This window comes from Corythoichthys intestinalis, chromosome 1, assembly GCF_030265065.1.
Source record: "Corythoichthys intestinalis isolate RoL2023-P3 chromosome 1, ASM3026506v1, whole genome shotgun sequence".
Lineage (NCBI taxonomy): Eukaryota > Metazoa > Chordata > Actinopteri > Syngnathiformes > Syngnathidae > Corythoichthys > Corythoichthys intestinalis.
This window is the reverse complement of record NC_080395.1, coordinates 21,125,352-21,149,277: the sequence shown is the minus strand read 5'-3', so window position 1 is coordinate 21,149,277 and position 23,926 is coordinate 21,125,352. Positions and strand designations below refer to the sequence as shown.

General features: G+C 38.5%; 1 protein-coding gene across 3 annotated transcripts in view; it reads left to right on the top strand.

Moving 5' to 3' along the window:
- Nucleotides 1–23,926, top strand: part of adamts18 (ADAM metallopeptidase with thrombospondin type 1 motif, 18) — a 172,340-nt gene that overhangs the window by 132,424 nt on the left and 15,990 nt on the right. For all 3 annotated transcript variants that reach the window (XM_057843203.1, XM_057843192.1, XM_057843214.1), the window contains 2 exons: nucleotides 11,484–11,688; nucleotides 20,398–20,589. In XM_057843203.1, coding sequence (XP_057699186.1) covers nucleotides 11,484–11,688; nucleotides 20,398–20,589 — 397 coding nt within the window. The remainder of the gene's footprint in view (nucleotides 1–11,483; nucleotides 11,689–20,397; nucleotides 20,590–23,926) is intronic.

Genomic DNA, 23,926 nt, shown 5'->3' with positions numbered 1-23,926 from the left:
TTCCAAACCCATTTTAAAGCAATAAAACTGGCCACTGGAGGGCAGTAGCGCATTTTGCAAGACTAGGCAACACGATTCAACAGCAGTGAACGGCCGGGCAGCATGGTCGGAGCGCTGGCGGCATGATGCCAGGCGGCGCTCCGACCGAACAAACCAATGAGAGGACACCTGGCCAACTGTGCAAAACGAGTGAGACCCTCAGTAAAGCGGCTAGCCAAGCAGACCCCGCAGAAACGCAAAAATAATCCATCTTTGTGAGACCCACAACGATGAGGGAAAGGTTTACACGGCTGACGTGGCGACAACGGCGTCCTCTCGGTGACAAACCGTCATCTCTCAGTAGTCATGTGTCAATAAATTGCTACTTTGCTATCAAAAGCTCTATTTGGCTGGTTGTTCATGTTATTTTGTAAAAGGAAAACATTATTCAGATGTTTGGGATGTCACTGAAGCAAAAAATAGCCGTGTTAAAGTCAAACTTATGTTTGAAATGTATGCGTTTACAAAAAGCTCATTTTCTGTTTTTTCATCAAAAATTTGAAAATTGCTCAAACTAAGCTATTTTCTAATGCTGATTTCTAAAGAATGGAAAAAGATATGAACTTATTTTTTTTTCTGCTGAAAGAAGAGAGTCTAATCTTTCTTTTGGTGGGTTCCATGTTTATATAGCAATGGAACAGAATTTTCTGTGGGCCTTGCAAAATCAGTCAAAATCCGGAAAAAACGGCCGGAAGCGAAGGGCCTTGCCCTGGTGAAAATGGCTGGGAGTGAATGAGTTCATTAATTTGTGATTTGTGAGCCAGATGCAGCCGTCAAAAGAGCCAGATCTGGCTCTCGAGCGTTAGGTTCCCGACCCCTGATCTACACTAAACAGCCATACTATTGTATGCAGAAGGACTGCAGATTCTCCTGATTTTGCGGATTAATCGTCTTATTGTTCGCGTCAGGCCAGCCCAATATGCTGCAGGCTTTTGTTGTTACACCAGGCAGAGTAGTGTGAGCCTTTTTGGGTTTTCAAAATATCCTGTTCAACGTGAAGAATGGGCAAAACAAGACCGACAATCGAGGGACCATTGGACGGACGAGGAAGTGAGTAAGCTACGTGTTTTATATTATGTCAAATACTGGGATCATGGCACACGTTTTAATAACGAGGTGGCTTGCATTTAGTGGGTGACACGTTTTGAGTCTTCCTTCTCCTCCAAATACAACTCTAACATATATGGCTGTATGTCACATACTTCGTCTGGATCGACAATATCTTCGAAAAATTCATACCTGAACCACAATCACTGAAAACGCTTCCTCCTCTATTGGGCTTAATACTAAATCCACTGAAATCTCTCATTCTCTGACGTCATCACTAAGACGGAGGCGCCAGAGCGCTATAATGACAGGAGGAGCTAAACGGCAGATTTAAAGACACATTTCTTGTTCTCTGCGCTTTGCCAAATTGTTGTATATATTTGCATCGTCTCAAAATATGATTTGAATTCCAATAATAATGCGATTTAAGATTTTTTTTTGTCATGTGAAAACTGTGAGTTGGTGAGTTTTTCAACAACTTTTAAACTAGTGGTTCGGAATGCAGAATTGTTTTATCAGTGTTGATAAGTATAATCGAGTAAAGTCAAATGAATTGACAAACGTCTCAATTATTATTACATTACTTTTCAAATGAATCAATATTTTTTTTGTTTTTAAATACAATTTTTATGAATAAATGAACTGATGAATTAATGACGTGTTAATAAAGGAATACAAACAGAAATACACACTGATTATGACCCCCAATAACACTCTAAAATTGACCAACCCCCAATAGTATTTAACTCATTGGTGGCCATTAACAACGATAGACGTCCAAATCATTTCAGCTAGGCTATAAATGCTCATGTTTCAGTGCCACTGACATCCAATCATCCGATCCGATCATTCATCAGTCAAAATAGAGTGGACATCTAGCGCAGTCATTGGCAGCCAATGAGTCAAATATCATATAAAAGAAATAGAGGTGATAATGTTCTACTTGGCTATTGAGTTCCAGCCTATGCCAGCATTTGATTTTGGTTTTAAAACCTCCTTCTGACTTCAACAAAACGTCCACAAATGATCAAGCCCACCCATGTCTCGACCTTGTGAGTGCAATGGCGTTGGCTTTCAAAAAGGAGGGCGTGCATGCATGAAGGCTCGAGCGCTGCGGTGGCGTTCAAGTTGAAGCGGCACCCGTATGAAAGGTCTTTCCTCTCTGGAGAGCGGCTAAGTGATTTACATGCACACTGCACTGAAAAGACAGGGCACGGCGTTTTGGGGTCAGGGAGAGCATGAGCACTTCCACTGATGCTGCAATTATGTGTTGCGCGTCCAAGCCGCGAGGCCGAAATAGACACGCAAAGCATTCGTCGGATGCTCGTGGACGTTGATGCCGGGCTCGGGCCGTGCGCAACGAGCCGCAAAGCTGACGCTTCGGCACGGCCTCTGTTCCCAACACTTGAGACGCCATTTCCTGCCGCTAATCTCGGGCATTGCATTTCTCTTATCTCAGCCAAAGGTATTAAAGGGCCCCGTTGCACGTCCAGACACAGCCCTTTTTGTGTGGGAGGGGATCAGAGTGGTATACAGAGAACCCATACAACTTTACGAGAAAGGACTTTGAATGAATTAAACGCTAAATATTTTTGTTCAAACATCTATTTTGTGTGGGTGTCACAGATCAGTACACTGATTTCATGAGTTTGTAGAATAACGAATAAACATACAGTGGGGCAAATAAGTATTTAGTCAACCACTAATTGTGCAAGTTCTCCCACTTAAAAATATTAGAGAGGCCTGTAATTGTCAACGTGGTTAAACCTCAACCATGAGAGACAGAATGTGGAAAAAAAAAACAGAAAATCACATTGTTTGATTTTTAAATCATGGTGGAAAATAAGAATTTGGTCAATACCAAAAGTTCATCTCAATACTTTGTTATGTACCCTTTGTTGGCAATAACGGAGGCGAAACGTTTTCTGTAACTCTTCACAAGCTTTTCACACACTGCTAGTGGTATTTTGGCCCATTTCTCCATGCAGATCTCTAGCTCTAGAGCAGTGATGTTTTGGGGCTGTCGTTGGGTAACACAGGCTTTCAACTCCCTCTGCAGATTTTCTATGGGGTTGAGACCTGGACACTGGCTAGGCCACTCCAGGACCTTGAAATGCTTCTTACAAAGCCACTCCTTTGTTGCCCTGGCTGTGTGTTTGCGATCATTGTCATGCTGAAAGACCCAGCCACGTCTCATCTTCAATGCCCTTGCTGATGGAAGGAGATTTTCACTCAAAATCTCTCGATACATGGCCCCATTCATTCTTTCCTTTACACAAATCAGTCAGCCTGGTCCCTTTGCAGAAAAACAGCTCCAAAGCATGATGTTACCACCCCCATGCTTCACAGTGGGTATGGTGCAATTCAGTATTCTTTTTCCTCCAAACAAGAGAACCTGTGTTTCTACCAAAAAGTTCTATTTTGGTTTCATCTGACCATAACACATTCTCCCAGTCCTCTTCTGGATCATCCAAATGCTCTCTAGCGAACCGCAGACGGGCCTGGATGTGTACTTTCTTCAGCAGGGGGACACGTCTGGCAGTGCAGGATTTGAGTCCCTGGCGGTGCATTGTATTACTGATAGTAGCCTTTGTTACTGTGGTCCCAGCTCCATGTAGGTCATTCACTAGGTCCCGCCGTGTGGTTCTGGGATTTTTGCTCCCCGTTCTTATCATTTTGACGCCACGGGGTGAGGAGGGAGTTGAAAGTCCGTGTTGCCCAACGACAGCCCCAAAACATCACTGCTCTAGAGGAGATCTGCATGGAGGAATGGGCCAAAATACCAGCAACAGTGCGTGAAAAGCTTGTGAAGAGTTACAGAAAACGTTTGGCCTCCGTTATTGCCAACAAAGGGTACATAACAAAGTATTGAGATGAACTTTTGGTATAGAACAAATACTTATTTTGCACCATGATTTGCAAATAAATTCTTTAAAAATCAAACAATGTGATTTTCTATTTTTTTTTCTTCCACATTCTGTCTCTCGTGGTTGAGGTTTACCCATGTTGACAGTTCCAGGCCTCTCTAATATTTTCAAGTGGGAGAAGTTGCACAATTAGTGGTTGACTAAATACTTGTTTGCCCCACTGTGTAATTACATTTTTCATCTATTTAGGGAGCCGCCATTTTGCCTGAAGGAAACCTCTTCTGTCGATGAAAATCAAAAAGACAACACCTTTTAATGTGCATCCAATCCGAAACCATATTGTTTATTAAGTAAAGACAAAGGTAAATAAACGTCAGCATTTCTATGAAGAGGATGCCCTTAGAGCGAACAATGCCAGTACATTTTTAGCCAATCAAATGCAAGTATGCAAGATTGCCCACCCTTCTGCCATTATTACCTATAATCACATGCACTTCTGCTCAAGTTTATCAGTGTGTATGTGCGTGGCTATAACTGATGTCACAAAATGGCTGTGCTCGTCATTTTTTATGCTTATTTTCTCTATGCTTGTTTTAATATCACGATTTGTATACTGAAATATAGGGCTGCAGCCATTGATTAATTTAGTAGTCGAATAATCTATCTGCTAGTTGGTTTGAATAAGCAAGTAATCGAATTAGGAACATTTAAATGTGAATACAAAATAAAATTCCCGAGTGTGTCTTCAAACAGTGTAGAGTTGAACTTTCATTTCACAAGAGCAATAATTAAAATAGCTGAGCTTACCCTTAAACTATAAAAAAAATAAATAAATAAAGATTGAAGTACAACAAATGAGCAGCTAACTTGCATAGCAAAAGTCCACTAGCTTAAATGCTATAAAATGCTAACTTTTTACATATTAAAAAAAAAAAAAAAAAAAAAATGCCGAAATATACCTATAAACTAAATTTTAAATGCATTAAAAAACATTTTAGCTCAAACAACTTACCTCATGTAGGTCTTAACAGGGAGCAGCTGGATTCCGCCATGTTAAATGAGTTATGTCATATTCACTGTTGCCACTAGAGGTCAGTGTATCAACCCAAATCAATAAAACTAAACAAACACTTTCAAAACAAACCATTACAACGCCAATCTTAATTAAACCAATGCTCGAAACAGCGAGATTTGATTTGAAGCTTTTTTCCTAATCAAATTACTCGAGTTAATCGTTGCAGCACTACTGAAAGCAACCTTTCATTTGAAGGTCATTTGTACGAGGATTTGTCTGTCGCTTTAAAGTCAGATGTTGATTGGGATTTTCACGGGACCAATCAACTGCCATTAGCCCATATTCATGCTAGCTGCTGAGATAAACAGTAAATCTGTTTTGCATCAAATCCACCGTGACGTTAATTTGTGTCAACAGCAGAAGGCAGAATTGGACAAAACGGCGGCTCACTAAGTTGAATGAAAACTGAAGAATTCATTAATATGCTATTTCGCTAACTCAATATCATTCACTCATTTGAATGACTTCCTTTTTTGTTTTATAGTGTCTTAGTCAATCCAGCCCGCCATTAGACATAGACATGCTTGAACCCTCTACGTTGCTGCAGTTATGCTAAAAAATCTTTCATATTATAATTGAGATTGAAATTTCTTAGTGTAAAGTGCCAGTTTTACAAACTACTTGTGAAGTAAGGAGGCACATGAAGACATTTAGGAGTTTGGTTGGGATGGAACTGTGTAAACCTTGACACCATCTCTTTTGCACACACAATGATAAAAACTTAAATGTTTCAGAATATCCACACCATCATTCCTGATCTATCAAGTTTACATGGTCCAAATTTGGAGGCATCACACGTTGTTGCCATACTCCACCAAAGTCGGGTAGAGTAGCAAAAATGTTTACTCAAGAGTAGCGTTACTTCAAAATAATATAGTAGTCATAGTAGCAGTAAAAGTAGTCATCCAAAATTTTTACTCAAGAACAAGTAAAAACGTATTCAGTGAAAAGAATACTCAAGTAATGAGTAACTGCTTACAATGTTTTACCATTTTTTTTTCTAAGCAAAACGTCCTATATATGAACTGTTATTATTTTACTGAACTATTATTACCTTTTACAGGACCATATTAAGCCAAGAAATTACATAAAAATCAACAATTCTGACTAGAAAAAGCTAAAGAAATAAAACATCATCCCGTCCAAATAGCATGAGTGCCTTCTAGCTGAAAATAACGTATGTCCTACCATGATATTAAAACAATTATAACCATGTACAGTATGTATCGGTGCCAAGTAAAAATTGTGAGAGGTTGAAATCCAAGGTTTCGAGTTATGTTAACTGCTCTGTCAAATAGTTCATATTTTACAATGCATCAATGACACCACGTGATTGAACAGGCAGGTGTGATCATAGGACTTTCAACTGCAAGCTTAAGTGTGGTCATGTGACTGTATTGTTACATCGATTGGTATTATGGAGTCATTTGATTATTGCTGCGACATCTCATTGGTGAAACTGGTAGAGCCAGTGTGGGCATCTCTGGAAAAAAATCAAGTAAACTGTAATATGTAGAACAAAGAGGAAAAAAGTGTAACCACTCTACTGTAGCAAGAATAGCATTTTCACAAATCTACTCAAAAGTAAAAAAAAAAAAAATGGTGTGGTAAAACTACTATAAGTATTTTTTTCTCGAAAACTTACTTACCGGTAAATAAGTGTAATGGAGTAAATGTAACGCATTACTATCCACCTCTGTTCATGATAGACGTTTCCCGAATTTCATGCCGCAAAGTGATTATATTTTGTTAAGTATACTATACATGGATCAATTTTGGTTAAAATCAAATTAAATCTCTAAGACAAGTTCATTTTCAAAGACAGCTGGATAATGGCCGAACAAAGTCAAAATTGACTGTAACTACAGTATAACTGTACGGACTGTAAACACCTGTTCAGGCTCTGACTTTGAACAGATAAGTTTAGTGTTCCAGTCATTAAAGGGAACCTCAGACTTAAGACTTAAGGGCTCTAATAAGCCACAATTGTTCTGTTTTACTAAAATATGTTATTAGAAACACATGAAATACTGCCATTGATTTAAAAATCATAATAATACGTAGTGCATATTTTGACCTACGGAGGGCGCCATGTTTTATGCACGCAATGGGGGCTCGGGGTAATGACGTAGATTGTCACCGTCACTAGACTCCAAATCCTTCTACGCAGCGAGACACATGCGCATATCGGTTAAAAGCAGCGAGTACTTACTATTTGTGTGTTTATTGAGTCTTTATTACCTTTCCATTTGCCTACTTTTGCACGTGTTTCCCGCTCATACTTTTAAGCATTGTGTTTTCTTGTGGTAGCTTTAAGCAGATTGTTGATATGTTGGCCACATTAGTCACGTAGTATATTTAAACCACCCTTATTTGATATTACTACATTCAAGTATTTTCCTAAGGCATCTTTAGTATGTTCTATCTGTATGCATCTAAACATAACAAGCTGAAAGGGCACGATAGTACAATGGGTGTCAAATTTGCCTCTTGTAAGACGGTTCACCAGTGCAGAAAATTTTGGCAGAAAACAGTTTTGTCGTACTCTCATCTTGTCTCATCCAGTCTTTCCTGTTCGTTTTGCTTTTGCAGCTCGTTTTGTGAAATATCGACAGTACTGCCATGCTTATTATTGTTCCGCTCGGCTTCCAATTGAAATGGTTGAAGAGATGACATGCTTATGTCGCTTGAGTCATACTCTGGAAGCCCGGCAGCGTAACCGTGTGACGTCACCGCCCTGCGACGTCAACAACAATGGCGACTTACTAGTTAAACTAATTTTACAAATTGCATAAAAAACGAAAACATCTAGAGGGGTCCCTTCGATCATTTTTTTAAAACTCATAATCATGTTTATCTTTTAAGAACTACAAGCCTTTCTATCCATGGATCCCTTTAAACTTTACTGAGAGAGAGAAAAAAATAAATAAAGGTTGGATAGTCCCCTGTCCATCCATCTCAAAATGTAGCATTTGCACTATGCAAAGTAGGGTGATCTTTGCCACATTTCTTGGAACTTTACCCTAGTGATATGTTGTTATTTATAACCCTGTACAAAACACAGGGGAGAAAAGAACCAGTCTTTAACGCAATGCTTTACCCCAAAATTTTGTTTGGGGAATTCTAAAGAGAACGAATAGCGCCTACGTGACCGAGGTCTTTTTTATTTTTGCCATTCCGAACCATCTGCTGGACTCACCATCTCAATCCTGCCTAAAATCCGGATGGTGGTCAGACCACTTGTTTGCAGTAATCTCCCCCTTGCACTGCGGTGCCAGGACGGCGGCTATTTCGGAGCAAATATGTGAAGATCTGATGTCGGTGGAAAATGTTTGTGTTAGTGTTAGTGAATTTATACACAAGGTAAGGGTAGTTTGACATGTTTAATGTTATTTCCTGAGCTGTCAAGATCTGACTATCTGTGCAAAATCTACATTGTTAAAATGTTCATAGAATTGCTGATCTATGCAATTTTTTGGGGGGTAAAATTAGTACAGACTGTCCCCGGGTTACGAACGACTTCTGTTTCTATGCTGGGATATAACCCGAATTTCCACGTCAGTCAGTATTAACTCTTTAAGTACCCCTAAATACCCCTTAAATCTCAAAATAACTATGTAAAAACATGTATTATACGTTGTATTGACAAAATAAAGTGAAAAATAAGATACTGTACTTACCATCAATGCTGAAATGTGGCTGGATGAGAAACTGGCCCCTTTCAGACATATGCTGAACTCCGGTTAAGTCCTGGGATTTAAACGGGTAGTCGTTATGTATGAAAGCAATTTACCGGGTCGACTGACACGGACATTAACAAAGTCACTTCCTACTATAATGTCCGGGACTTAACTGGGACGCGGCCTGTATGTAAGCTGCTGGTTAATTCCCGAAGGCTGATGACTTATACAGTGCCTTGCAAAAGTATTCGGCCCCCTTGAACCTTGCAACATTTCGCCACATTTCAGGCTTCAAACATAAAGATATAAAATTTTAATTCTTTGTCAAGAATCAACAACAAGTGGGACACAATCGTGAAGAGGAACAAAATTTATTGGATAATTTAAACTTTGTTAACAAATAAAAAACTGAAAAGTGGGGCGTGCAATATTATTCGGCCCCCTTGCGTTAATACTTTGTAGCGCCACCTTTTGCTCCAATTACAGCTGCAAGTCGCTTGGGGTATGTTTCTATCAGTTTTGCACATCGAGAGACTAACATTCTTGCCCATTCTTCCTTGCAAAACAGCTCGAGCCCAGTGAGGTTGGATGGAGAGTGTTTGTGAACAGCAGTCTTCAGCTCTTTCCACAGATTCTCGATTGGATTCAGGTCTGGACTTTGACTTGGCCATTCTAACACCTGGATACGTTTATTTTTGAACCATTCCATTGTAGATTTGGCTTTATGTTTTGGATCATTGTCCTGTTGGAAGATAAATCTCCGTCCCAGTCTCAGGTCTTGTGCAGATACCAACAGGTTTTCTTCCAGAATGTTCCTGTATTTGGCTGCATCCATCTTCCCGTCAATTTTAACCATCTTCCCTGTCCCTGCTGAAGAAAAGCAGGCCCAAACCATGATGCTGCCACCACCATGTTTGACAGTGGGGATGGTGTGTTCAGGGTGATGAGCTGTGTTGCTTTTACGCCAAACATATCGTTTTGCATTGTGGCCAAAAAGTTCAATTTTGGTTTCATCTGACCAGAGCACCTTCTTCCACATGTTTGGTGTGTCTCCCAGGTGGCTTGTGGCAAACTTTAAACAAGACTTTTTATGGATATCTTTGAAAAATGGCTTTCTTCTTGCCACTCTTCCATAAAGGCCAGATTTGTGCAGTGTACGACTGATTGTTGTCCTATGGACAGACTCTCCCACCTCAGCTGTAGATCTCTGCAGTTCATCCAGAGTGATCATGGGCCTGTTGGCTGCATCTCTGATCAGTTTTCTCCTTGTTTGAGAAGAAAGTTTGGAAGGACGGCCGGGTCTTGGTAGATTTGCAGTGGTCTGATGCTCCTTCCATTTCAATATGATGGCTTGCACAGTGCTCCTTGAGATGTTTAAAGCTTGGGAAATCTTTTTGTATCCAAATCCGGCTTTAAACTTCTCCACAACAATTTCTTGGACCTGCCTGGTGTGTTCCTTGGTTTCCATAATGCTCTCTGCACTTTAAACAGAACCCTGAGACTATCACAGAGCAGGTGCATTTATACGGAAACTTGATTACACACAAGTGGATTCTATTTATCATCATCGGTCATTTAGGACAACATTGGATCATTCAGAGATCCTCACTGAACTTCTGGAGTGAGTTTGCTGCACTGAAAGTAAAGGGGCCGAATAATATTGCACGCCCCACTTTTCAGTTTTTTATTTGTTAAAAAAGTTTATATTATCCAATAAATGTTGTTCCACTTCACGATTGTGTCCCACTTGTTGTTGATTCTTGACAAAAAAAATAAATTTCATATCTTTATGTTTGAAGCCTGAAATGTGGCGAAAGGTTGCAAGATTCAAGGGGGCCGAATACTTTTGCATGGCACTGTATATCATGGCAGGTGGATCGTCACTTCCTCTTTTTGTGCAGTAATCCGAAAAGAGGTAAACAAACACTGCAATTAGCAACACGGAAACAATAATAAACAAAATATATATAACAATAACAATATTAAACTGGAAACATAACGAAATCCAATTGCGACTGGATCATAGAGCCAAGAAAGAGAAAATCCATTGTTCATCTTTGGAAAGGTGTGGTTTATTTTGTTGCTGTTGCCGACAAAAAACAGGCATGTCGTCCAGATTATAAAATCCCGTTCCCGCCCTCCTCACACAGAGAGCACCGAGTCGCCAACACTGCACAAGTCTAAAAGCCAACTATCAAAAACCAATTACCAACCTGGTACATCTCCCCATGTCTGAAAGCTATGTCACGGGTAAATCCCACGTCACATTACAAGGTAATTAAGCGGGATATAAGTCTGAAAGGGGCTATTGTTACCAGCTAAAAAAAAAAAAAAAAAAGACCGGTGACAAAATAGTGGACCAGACCCCTGAACCGTTGAGTTGAAATTAAAGTAAATCAGTGACGTCTTAACCTGGGGACTACCAGTAATTTCCGGGAGTGTTTAGAAGGAAATAAAATAATGATTTTTCAGAAAATGGTCCGCAACTCATCAATCAGCCCTGATATCGGGCTCCGAGGGTCAATGTGTATACATCCCCAGCATATAGCAACCAAATTTCATCGTGATCCAACCACGAATAACAGCGAAATAGATAAAAAAAAGTATTGTGTACACACTCCCAACAACAACAACAACAACAACATGAGCTTCTACTTGACAGACATTCAGCCTGTAATAAAACAAAACAAAAAAAAACAAACATGAACTCCAGGCACTTCTTTCTTTTTTGGAATGACTCTCATTGATAGTGCTCTCTTTCTGTCATCCCCCCAGTTGGTGGACAGGAGAATGGGCAGCATGCAGTCGCTCATGCGGCGGAGGCCAGCAGGCCAGGACATTGCGCTGCATGCGGAAAGTCACCTACCAACGGGAGGAGGCTGCGCCGCACTCCCTCTGCCCCGTAGTCTCACCGGCGCAACTCAGGCCTTGCAACACTCAGGCCTGCCCACCCGCGTGGAACTCGGGAGCTTGGTCGCAGGTACTCTAATGTGTATTTCAAAATTAGCAAAATTTGCAACACATTTGACACGGATTTTGATTGAATTCAGTTCTTGTGAACTTAATACCATCTTCCTCCCCATGTAGTGCAACAGTAGTTAAACATCCCTCCCCTCCATGTGTAGCTTCACTCTTTAGTTAAATGTAATAGCAGCAATAATCACCTCTTTAAATGGACATATATAAACGTAAGTGGAGAGTTTGTGACCTTCAATTAAAACATGGTGACATGTTTAGAAGATGTTTGCATAATTAAAGACTTTACAATAGTAAAGGCGCCCACACGCATTCTTGCACAATTTGCATACGTACGTCTCTCTCATTCTCAGCTCTCTGCTTCCCTCTACTGGATCTGTTGCTAACTCACAAATTGCTCCGACCCAAAAAAATGACACCAAATTAAATACTGTAAATGCAACTTCATAGCGGTATATATATATTTACAAAAAAAAAAAAAAAAAAAAAAAAAAAAAAACGTTTTTGAACTATCCTGTGGTCAAACTATATGTTACTCGGTATATAAATATTTTCCATTACAATTAATCCATTTTTGAAAAAGGATCTACTTTGGGTTATCAAGAATGTTTCATTTTGCAGAAAATGTCAAAATCTGAATAAAATCTAAATATTTGTGACTAATTGTTTTTATAACTATATTTTTTAAGAATATAATTTAATGCAATATTAAAGAAATACTTGGTACATGAAGGGAAAAAAAGTGGCTTTCTCAAACATTGAACTCTGAATTTCTTTTGACTCAAATGACGTTTGTTGAGTTACATTCTTTAAGAAAAAATTAAGATAAAAAAAATATACAGTAATTTTCAGACTATAAGACGGAACTTTTTCTCTCTCATATTGAATCCTGCAGTTTATAGTCCCATGCGGCTTATTTGTTAATTTATTTGGGTTAATAGGCAACGCTTTATTTGACAGCGGCATCATAACACTGCTATAAGACAGTAATAATTATGTCATGACACTATCATGGACATGAATGCATTTTTCTGACAGATATCATTAAGTGTCATCTGGCAAATTATGCCACTAACTCCATCTCGGATCTTTTACATCCATTCAAAAGTGAGATAGTTTGCAGGATGACACAAAATGACATCTGTCAAAAGCATTCATTACTGCTCATGGCAGTGTCATGTCGTAATTATGATGGTCTTATGGCAGCCTTATGGTGCCACTGTCAAATAAAGTGTTATCAAATAAAAGTGTTATCAAATAGCAAAACTAGCAACTAATGAAACAACTGGAAAACTAAATGAAGAAATAATTAGCGCAGAACATGAATTTGGATTGTTATTTACATCAGAAGCGCTGCAATGCATGCTAGGAGGCATGGTGGACGACAATTTGTTGACAGCAGGTGGCAGCAGAGGTTGACTGTCTCATTCCAAGGGAGCAGTGATGGCCAAATGAAGCTTCTTGAAGCAATGATGGTGGTTCATTTGGTCTTATGACAGTCTTGTGATGCCACTTTCAAATAAAGTGTTATCGGTTAATAGCTTTTGGTGTAAATATCCCATAATACAGTGAGGACAGCTGGGCAGCTCATCTATGAACAAATGCCATGTTCATATCAAATTTGGTGGGTGGCGGCTTGTAGTCAGGAGCGCCTTATAGTCCGAAAATTACGGTATATACTGTATATAAAGTATATGCAGAAAAGTCCGATTTTACGAGAGTTTACCCAGATTTTACAAATGGAAATTGCCCGTTTTGTTTACAAAAAAATTAAGCATTTTTTCTATGAGTGAAGATTATTGTGAAAATATTTTAGTTCATTTGTTGTCAAGAAATGCTCTATTTATTTCAGATTCACCTAGCATACCGTATTTTTCGGACTATAACTCGCAATTTTTTTCATACTTAGGCAAAGAGTGCGTCTTATACTCTGGAGCGACTTATGTGTGATTATTGACGGTCGGGTCGGGCCGACTTCTCTCTCGCTAACTTTTTTAAAATAAATGTATATTTATATATTTATACTAAAACGATGAATGGATGTTAAATAAATGCCTGCGCACGTGAACGCAGTGGCTTTCTTTTCAATCTTCCCCTCCCGGCCTTGGCGCCCTCCGCAAGCATCCTGGTATTTCCTTTTCGATATGGAGCAGCTATAGGAGTGAAAATCAAAGACGGTAATTGAAAAGCAAACAACTGCGGTAGGAGTGGGATATGGAAAGGATTCAAATTGATTGTTGAAGGTGCTATACGGAAACCTGTGTCGGCTTCGCTGAATGTAAACGAATGCGGCACTTTGGTCTCATACGACAAAATATATTTAACAAACTTTTCCAGCGTTATTTTGTTGTGTAAATGCATTTATAATGATCATAAAAATATTTAGACTATATAAACATTGAGAAAACTTAAAATAATAGAGATTAAAATAAATGTCAAATCCACTATCCGCCTGTTAGAACAGACATGCAAATACAAACGATATAAATGTTTATTGAATATCCATCTTACAGTCTTGTTTAACTGGGAGAATTCCTTACAAAAGACAGACTTTAATTTGTTATCATTATGCATATATGCACCGGCATCGTCACAAACGTAATCACACAAAACGCAACCACGCATCGCATCCCCGAATTTCCTCTTTCTCCTGAGTCCTCACAAATAAAACATAAAGTTTCGTTTTTTTCGGGCTCACGCCTAAAAATAAAACATAACATTTTGGGGTTTTTCAGGCTCGGGGAAGCAAATCAAGTTAACTGATCGGACACGGGCCGGATCGGGCTTTAATACCCGCGGGCCTGTCAGGTCAGGCTGGATTTTTTAGGCCCGATCTAACTTCTAGCGTCATGTAATGTTAGCATACCATACACCTATTCAGCCTGTTGTTCTCTATTGTATTTTAAATTGCCTTTCAAGATGACATGTCTGTTCTTGGTGTTGGATTCTATCAAATAAATTTCCCCCCAAAAATGCGACTTATACTCCGGTGCGACTTATATATGTTTTTTTTCCTTGTCATTGCGCATTTTTTGGCTGGTGCGACTTATACTCAGGTGCGACGTATAGTCCGAAAAATACAGTAAATACTGTATTTAAACCCCTTTAAATGTATTTATTTACTTATGTTAAACTTTATCCAACTCAAGTCAGATCATAATTCTTTAGGAAAAAAAAAAGGAGAGCAATATAGTGCAGCCAGTCAGCCGTCATTCAGCTGTCAATCTTTGTGACAGTGGTGTGACTCTTTGTTGAGTTCAGGAGGTGGTCAAAGACATTCTCCTTCAAAAGATCAATGGAAGCTTTCAGTGTCAAAAGCACTGCTGGGAAGAGGCAGATTGTATGTACCGTGTGTGTGTTTGTGTATGTGTTTGTGGTTGGGATGCGGGGTAAGGGGGACGGTGTGGTCACATAAAGCGCTTTGGGGTCCCTGATTAGCATTCCAGCCTATTTGTTTTTTCCTTTCGAGGTTTACAGTGTTGGTGTTTTGCTGCTTTCTCTGTTGGTTGGAGGTAACATTTACAGTGCAAATTTTTTTCCATATTACAATTTATGTTTTGCATAGATTTTCATCTTCAGTATTTAGGAATTTAGAAAGAGGGCAAGTTTTTTTCCTGGCGCGGAATTTATGAGCTAAAGCGTTATTGTGATTAATGTTCGGGTCCACAATAGAGCCTCAGCCAAGCTATGACCTTCTGTTAGCTCATACAGCGTGTGTTGAATCAACAATGTTGTTACGTGTTTACTTTGGCAATTCGTTACCGAATAGAAAAAGTATGTAGAAAGCCAAATATTGCTCTTGGAGTCTTACGGTTTGTAAAAATAGTGTTTTTTTCTATCGACCAAAACATATAACGTTTTTATTCTCATAGAATTATAAATGTATTCTCATTATGTAAATTTTTTCTTTTTTTAGCATCGATCCTTTTGCCTGTTTTTTTTTTTTTTCATTTATTCATATTTTGTGAGGGAATACATTCACTTTTAAAATTTCTGTGAGGAAATAATTGCATTGAGGGTTTCATCCTGGGCTTGCATGTTCGCACCATAGCCCTGTGGGTTTTCGCCAGGTACTCCAGTTTCCTCCCACATCCTCTCAACATGAATTGTTGGCTGATTGGACATTACATATTCTCCACAAGTGTGATTGTGAGTGTGAAAGGTTGTCTATGTGTGCAATTGGTTGGCAACCAGATCAGGGTGTTCCCTGCCTCCTGCTTCTAGTTAACTGTAGATAGGCTCCAGCAAACCCGCAACCTCCGTTCCTTACTAATATAATCTCTCTTTTTTTGTTTTTTGTTTTGCCCCCCCCCTCAATTATATTTATATTTATTATTATTATATTATATTTATTTATTTTTATTTTAGATTTATATTTAAAACAGGGTTTCAAAATTATCGTGTTAACGGGCGGTAATTAATTTTTTAAATTTATCACGTTAAAATATTTAACGCATGCCCCGCACAAACAGATTAAAATGACAGCCCAGTGTCATGTCAACTTGTTACTTGTGTTTTTTTTAGTATTTTGTCACCCTCTGCTGGCGCTTGCGTTCGACTGATTTTATGGGTTTCAGCACAATGAGCATTGTGTAATTATTGACATCAACAATGGCGAGCTACTATTTTATTTTTTGATTGAAAATTTAACACATTTTATTAAAATGAAAACATTAAGAGGGGTTTTAATATAAAATTTCTAACTTGTACTAACATTTATCTTTTAAGAACTACAAGTCATTCTATCCATGGATCGCTTTAAGAAAATGTCAATAATATTGATACCATCTTGTTGGTTTATTGTTATAGTAAACAAAAACAGTACTTATGTACAGTATGTTGAATGTATATATCCGTCTTGTGTCTTATCTTTCCATTCCAACAATAATTTACAGAAAAATATGGCATATTTTATAGGTGGTTTGAATTGCGATTAATTATGATTAATTAATTTTTAAGCCGTGATTAACTTAGTTAAAAATTTTAATCGTTTGACAGGCCTAATTTAAACATATCAATCTTTGAAGAATAACTTTTTTCTGGGGTAATACGGAGTCTGGCACACAGGTGGGGCTGCTCCATGCAGTCACAGTGCATGGGTATTTGGCTATGTTTTGATTATAAAAAAAGAAAACATTGTGTTCTTTGTGTACACATTTTGTTCTTATTTCTAACATGTGATAAAATTGTTAATTGAATTGAAATGAAGTATTTAAGACATCTAATTTTGAGGAAATTTCTGCTCATCATATATACTAGTATATATCTCAGGGGCGATTGCGATAAGACTGCAAGGGAAGCTCAGCTTCCCCCAAAATATTAAAAAATGTTCCATCAAATGTGTGCTACAACGCGCTCAACTTTTGGTCAGAATTAGCTTCTTATCACTGGTTACAATGCGGCTTGCTTTTCATTTATTCACACAGCTTCACATTGCTTTACACAGTGTGGAAGCTGTGCGTTTCCAGAGTTGAGAGTACATTGTTCCACTACTGCGATACAAGATGAGTCATTGGCTAGAGGCTGGGTTTATCCCGCATAATCGGACTCTGTGTATCTCTGAGGGTCTATGGGCAGTGGGCTGGGCTCGGCTGGCCGAACACTCTGGTTCTCTGCATGATGATTGGCTGTAATCCTTTTTGAGGGACAGTGAAATGAGCGAATCGGTGATCTTGTCATATTAAAATCTGTGGGAGGCATTTTTCAATTTTCATTCAGTTGTTCTGAGTTGAACCGTAGACTTTCAGAATCGTTACTTACTTTGTTAAAAACGACTAGCGAAAATTTGAGCTTATTTGTATTGTTTTTTTTCTTTTGTAGCTCCTTGTGTTTGAAGACTTGACTTCTGGCACTGTAGTTTCTTTCCCTTCCGAGCATTACACAGACACACTTTGAGCTCTCCCTCATTGAAAGACCAGCATCCGCCACTTATATTATATATAATATATTATTTATATACAGTATATATTATATATATTAGGGCTGTCAAACGATAAAAAATTTTAATCGAGTTAATTACAGCTTAAAAATTAATTAATCGCAATTAATCGCAATTCAAACCATCTATAAAATATGCCATATTTTTCTGTAAATTATTGTTGGAATGGAAAGATAAGAAACAAGACGGATATATACATTCAACATACGGTACATAAGTACGGTATTTGTTTATTATAAAAATAAATCAACAAGACGGCATTAACATTATTAACATTCTATTGAAACGATCCATGAAAGACTTGTACGAAAGACGAAAAACTTGTAGTTCTTAAAAGATATATGTTAGTACAAGTTATAGAAATTTTATATCAAAACCCCTCTTAATGTTTTCGTTTTATTAAAATTTGTAAAATTTTCGATCAAAAAATAAGCTAGTAGCTCGCCATTGTTGATGTCAATAATTACACCATGATCATTCATGGTACTAACCCATAAAATCAGTTGGACCCAAGCGCCGGCAGAGGGCGCCAAACACCAAAAAAACAGTAACAAGCGGAGATTACACTGTACTGTCATTTTAATCTGTTTGAGCCGGGCATGTGCGTTAATTGCGTCAAATATTTTAACGTGATTAATATATTTGAAAGTGATTAATTTTTTTTGCGACATGGTTTATTGTTTTCTTGCCAGTTCAATATGGCTGCACGAAGTCTCGGGCTGACGCCTACGTTGTAATGTTGTGCTTATATGATCCTTGGATAAGATTTGTCCGTAAGTATGGTTGTTGTAAAGAATGTACAAATTATGTTAGTAAGCGAAATGTTATATTTTTTGTATGAGACGCTTTTTGTTTATGTTTAGTGAACCTGTATAGCGTGCTAAGCTAACGTTGTTGCTAACGCAATGCTTGTGTACTTTTTTTTTTGTAGTTTTACGACGGTCTAAAGAGGACAATGGTTTGAGGCCATTTTAATTAATAAATCAGATGAAAAAGGAAGAATTCTGATTATTAAGGTGTCGTTCACTAGCTGTCTAGCTTTGGAAAAAGTAGACGCTTCGGAGTGAGGACAGCATAGACAGATTTAAATGACAGTAGAGTGAAATGCCCACTACAGTCCTTATGGTACCGTATGTTGAATGTATATATCCATCTTGTGTCTTATCTTTCCATTCCAACAATTTATTTTACAGAATATATATATAATTTACAGAAAAATATGGCATATTTTATAGATGGTTTGAATTGCGATCAATTGCGATTAATTACGATTAATTAATTTTTAAGCTGTAATTAACTCGATTAAAAATTTTAATCATTTGACAGCCCTAATATATACTGTATATATATATATATATATATCAGAGTTGTCCGATAATGACTTTTTAACTGATAACCGATATCATGATATTGTCCAAATCCAAAAATTCGATACTAATATCAAACCAATACTGATATATGCGGTCGTGGACTTATTATGGCTAATTGTAATGTGATGCCCACATTAAATGGTCTGCTCACATAACAAATCCCAAGCATGAAATGATCAATCAGGATAACTACCGTGCTAAGCTTTGACCAGCCCTTGTACGAAGGCAGAGGGCTTCTACATTCACTTTAAAAGCAACAGGCCCAAAACAGATAATTAAAAACCGATGTCGATAGTATCCAATATAATTTAAAATGCTTATATCTGCCGATATTATTGACTACCCGATACATTGGACAGATCTTTATGTATATCTACTGTATATTAGAGCTGGGAAACATATCGTTTGGCGATATATCATGATCCTTTATGTCACGATCCAATTATTGATACTTTTTTATGAGAATTGATACTTTAGACTTCTCATATTCTGTTCCAATGCAGCGCTAGCCAAAGGCCAACAAACTAGAGATGTCCCCTCTGTCCTTCTGTTTTTCTTGGTTGCAGTGTGCTGTGAGATTGCTTAGTAAAGTTATCGATTAGCTGTTCAGGCTTTGATGTTGCCAGAGAAGCCTGGGAGCGCTATACTTGAAAGAGGTCGCATGTTTAACAAGCTCAACAATGATTGACACAGTTTAGCTTGTTAGCGGTAGTATGAGTGGACATTCATTGTGAGTGTGTAAGTGCCCTCAACAGCGTGAGCAGAATTTTGTGCACTGACACAATGACGCATTTAATAAAGACAAGTATTTTTCTACGTTATTCTTGTTTAAAAATAATTTGGTGGGACAGTAACATGTTTAAAACTATATTAAATAAGTAATTATTTATTTTTATAACAATTTTTTTCGGTATCGGATGAGGACTCGGTATAAAATGTGAAGTGTTTTAAATCATTTTTATCCTATTTTGCACACGAACAGCTGCTGCAACAGTTAATGCACTTTTCCATGTAAAAAACAATAAATGTCAAATAACATCTAGTTTATACGGAGATACGTACATGCCTCTGTGTTTTTTATAAATTTTAAAAGGTAATATGTTACCATAGTTGAAGTACCGCAATACGTATCGGATCGCCACACAGGTATCGGGATACGGATCGGATCGTGACAAAGCGGGTCGTTCCAGCCCTAATATATACAGTATATATTATATATAGCACTTAGCTTTTTTATATGCATCACTTGGAGGTAGATGTTAAGCTATCCCAAGATTTGAAAGTACATTTTAAATCCAGCTTTAAAGAATCACAAGCAAGGTTGAAAAACAATGTGAGGTCCTCGACTAAACCTCCAGAGAACGCCACCTGTGTCTCACCTTGTCTCTGTTTCCTCCGCTCACAGTGTTCCAAGAGTTGCGGCCGTGGACTGAAGAAGCGAAGCGTGTTCTGCCAAAGCGGTGACCCCGGTGCACCGGCGGTGGTGCCCGACAGCATGTGCAGACAGAACTACCGACCCAAAGCCCAGGAGAGCTGCGTCTTGCGCCGCTGCCCTAAGAATGACAGACTGCAGTGGACTCACACTTCCTGGGGAGAGGTAAGAACACATATTTGAGGTTGACCCACTTCAAATATGGAAAGAAACGTCTCTTCTATGGAAGAGGACACTGTGCTGAATATAAACAGATTTCACTGGAAAGGGCATTTAAGTGCCTCACAGTTGAGAAATGGGAACGGACCTTTTACAATACTTTGTAGACAGTATAACATACATAAGCATTTATTCACTACCATTGGCAAGTTGGCATTGAATGATCATGTTTCAACCTATTTCCCTTAATTTAGCATTTTTGCTGGAAAAAAAATCAAATCTTAAACTCAAAATTGTAAGTAAGATGGACTTCTGTTAAGCAATCTAAAGTAAAAAAAAAAAAGATAAACTAAATTTAAGTACATATAATGAACTAATACAACTGGGAATTGAACTGAATGACGACTGAGCTACACAGCCTGACTAAAGGCCGAGTTATACTTCCGCGTCAGACCTACGCCGTCAAGGAAGAATCGAGTTACGACCCTACGCCGTAGCCTGACGCGCGCCTCTCGATTTTTCTAACCTTCGCGTCGCGTAGACGCGTATGACGTAGCGAAAACGGACTGTGATTGGTCCGCTCAGACTGTTGTTTCCGGTTTACCGCGAAAACATCGCCATTGTAGAATAGAATCAAACATTATTTTCTACACGCAAAAATGCACCAAGCCGACGGGAGTATCATCGAAGAGCAAGTCTCATCAAGACATTATTATTGTGATTGCCAAATGGCAAGGTCGGCGATCGGAAAAAAAAAAAACGGAAGAACCACCGAGACGTGGGTGTTCGGAATCGAGTGGCCACACGAAGCGGTGACCCAGTGGGCCAAAAACTGCCAACTTTTTATCACTTTATGTCGTATTTTTGGTTGGTGCACTTCATCATTTACTGTGTACATATGTTTCAAGTATATGAAGAATAAAGCACAGATTTGGTGTCAAAAGAGTTGTTTTGATCTTTAATTTTCAATAACAGACAGTTCACACACACAATACATCATCACTGATTGAGAGTGCCTCGGTGCTTTTTATGAGCAAGCCTCCCAACACAGTTTGGGAAGTTTCCTAGACGCCAGAAATCTGCTATGGCTTCCCAGTGGCTGGTTGTAGGACACGGCAAACAAATCAGGCTGGAGGGCTTTGCAGACTTTGAACTCAGTGCTCGACGCCAGTTTGAAGCTAGCCGCCACAGCTAGCTCTCTCCACCCGAGTCTTTAAAACTCTCTGTGCGGCATCAAAAGTCGGCCAGACCGCCTCGAAACCGTCTTCTGCGTCGCCTGCCCGTCAACATTTGTATGTTCAATATTTATTCAGTGTTGATGAGCAGAATATTTACTTTCAAGAGTTCCATCTTGCATTGTTTATTTTTTCTCCGACTAGCGGAAGTAAACAAGCATGCCCCAAAACCGTACAAACATAACGCCACATCCCTCTAGTGGCTTGACGGTGAATTACAGAACAACGCGTTCCCTCACCGCAGAACTATCGAATGTCGAGTGACGCCGTAGTCGCTACACCGTAACCGCAACGCGGGAGTATAACTCAGGCTTAACTGTGTCAATTGCCACGTTTACATGGAGCCAAATATTCCAATTACAATCGGAATATTTGTTCAAACCGAATAAATGTGTTCCATATAAACACCTCATTCGGAATGAACAGGCCCAAACCGAATGGAATTTCATTCCGATTCACAGGGGTGGAATATTCCTTTTCCCAAACCGATTAGAAGTAAAATTATATCATGTAAACAGGGAAGCAGAATGGTGTCTGATTGCGTTCTTTCTGCACGTGCTCTGTAATGACGTGGTGACGTCACTTGGTGACGTAAGTAACGTCACTTGCAACATGGCTTCCAAGCACACGCACAGCGCACCCACACAACTTTTTAAATGAACAGTGTGTCATTCTGAAGTTTTGTTTCCACTTGAAAAGTTAAAACAGCAGCTGATCTGACGATCGATCTCCATGTTTTGCAGCGTGACGCTTTGTTTTGATTAATCTGCGCATGTCAGACAGCAGTTGTCAAACGTCCTTTCGGAATAAAGGCAGACACATGTAAACGCTGGATCGGAATAGATGAAGTGACATGTAAACAGCTGATGTGAAATTTCCATTCGGAATGATTTGAATCGGTATGAATAAAAGTCAGCATGTAAACGTGGCTACTGCCAGCGCCCTTTTTTTAATGCATTGGAATTGAAGCTAAGGTTACGTTCACACAACTTTTTCAATTCAGTTTACTCAGTATTGCCTAAAACTCGATCATTAAAATTAAAACAACTTTTTTTTTTTTTTTTATCGAGTTAACAGTGTTAGCTTAATAAAATGAGTTAGAAACTAAAGAAGCAAGTTACATTTAATAAAAATAAATAAATTGATAAAATAATAAGTTCAGAATTTTATTAATGCCAACTTAAAATCTTAAGTTAGCATGACCAGTGGTGAATGAAGTAATCACTTTTTTTTACTTAAGTAAAAGTACAAGTATCTGAGATTTTCACCCGATGCCAAAATGTCATACAGTATACATATTTTAAATATAAATATATTATATAGTCGTGTAAAATGGAATAAAAAATTGACTGCACTGTAAACCGAAGCTTAACAAGCTAAAAAAAACTCCAAACCTTAATGCCAGATTTCAAACAACTATCAGGTACATACCCCCACCTACTGTACAAGAGTGTGCAGCACCCATTTAAAGGCGCACTGCTCTCACTGTAGTTTTTTATTGGTCAATATTTTGTTCCCCTGCCTAATTTTGCTTGTACTCTTGTTGCTCCCCCTAGTGCTCAATCGCAGCATACAGTGATTTCTGGCTACTTCTCGCTTCAAATTTTGCGCGCTCAGTCCATCGCGGATTTTTTTTCCAATTTCAAAAAAAAAAAAAAAAAATTCAGATGAAACCTCTCTCCCTCCCTCCACCTCCCTGCTCTTTGTTGGTCAGGTAGTGCACTGGAGTTGCTTATTAAAGTTAACAATGATTGACAGACATTTCGGTTTGATATTGCCAGAGACGCGAACTTCAAAGCGCCACATGCGTCAATCATGGTTTAGCTTGTTAAACAGTTGCTGTGGCAACTTATTGTGTGTAAGTGAGCAGCTTGAGCGGATTTGAGTGGACTCACTCAATGAAGCATTTAATAAAGGTAAGACTTTTTTCTACTTTATTCTTGTTTTAAAAAATTGGTGGGGCAGTAACATGTTTAAAAGGATTATATATATATATATATATATATATATATATATATTAGGGCTGTCAAAATTATCACGTTAACGGGCGGTAATTAATTTTTTAAATTAATCACGTTAAAATATTTGACGCAATTAACTCACATGCC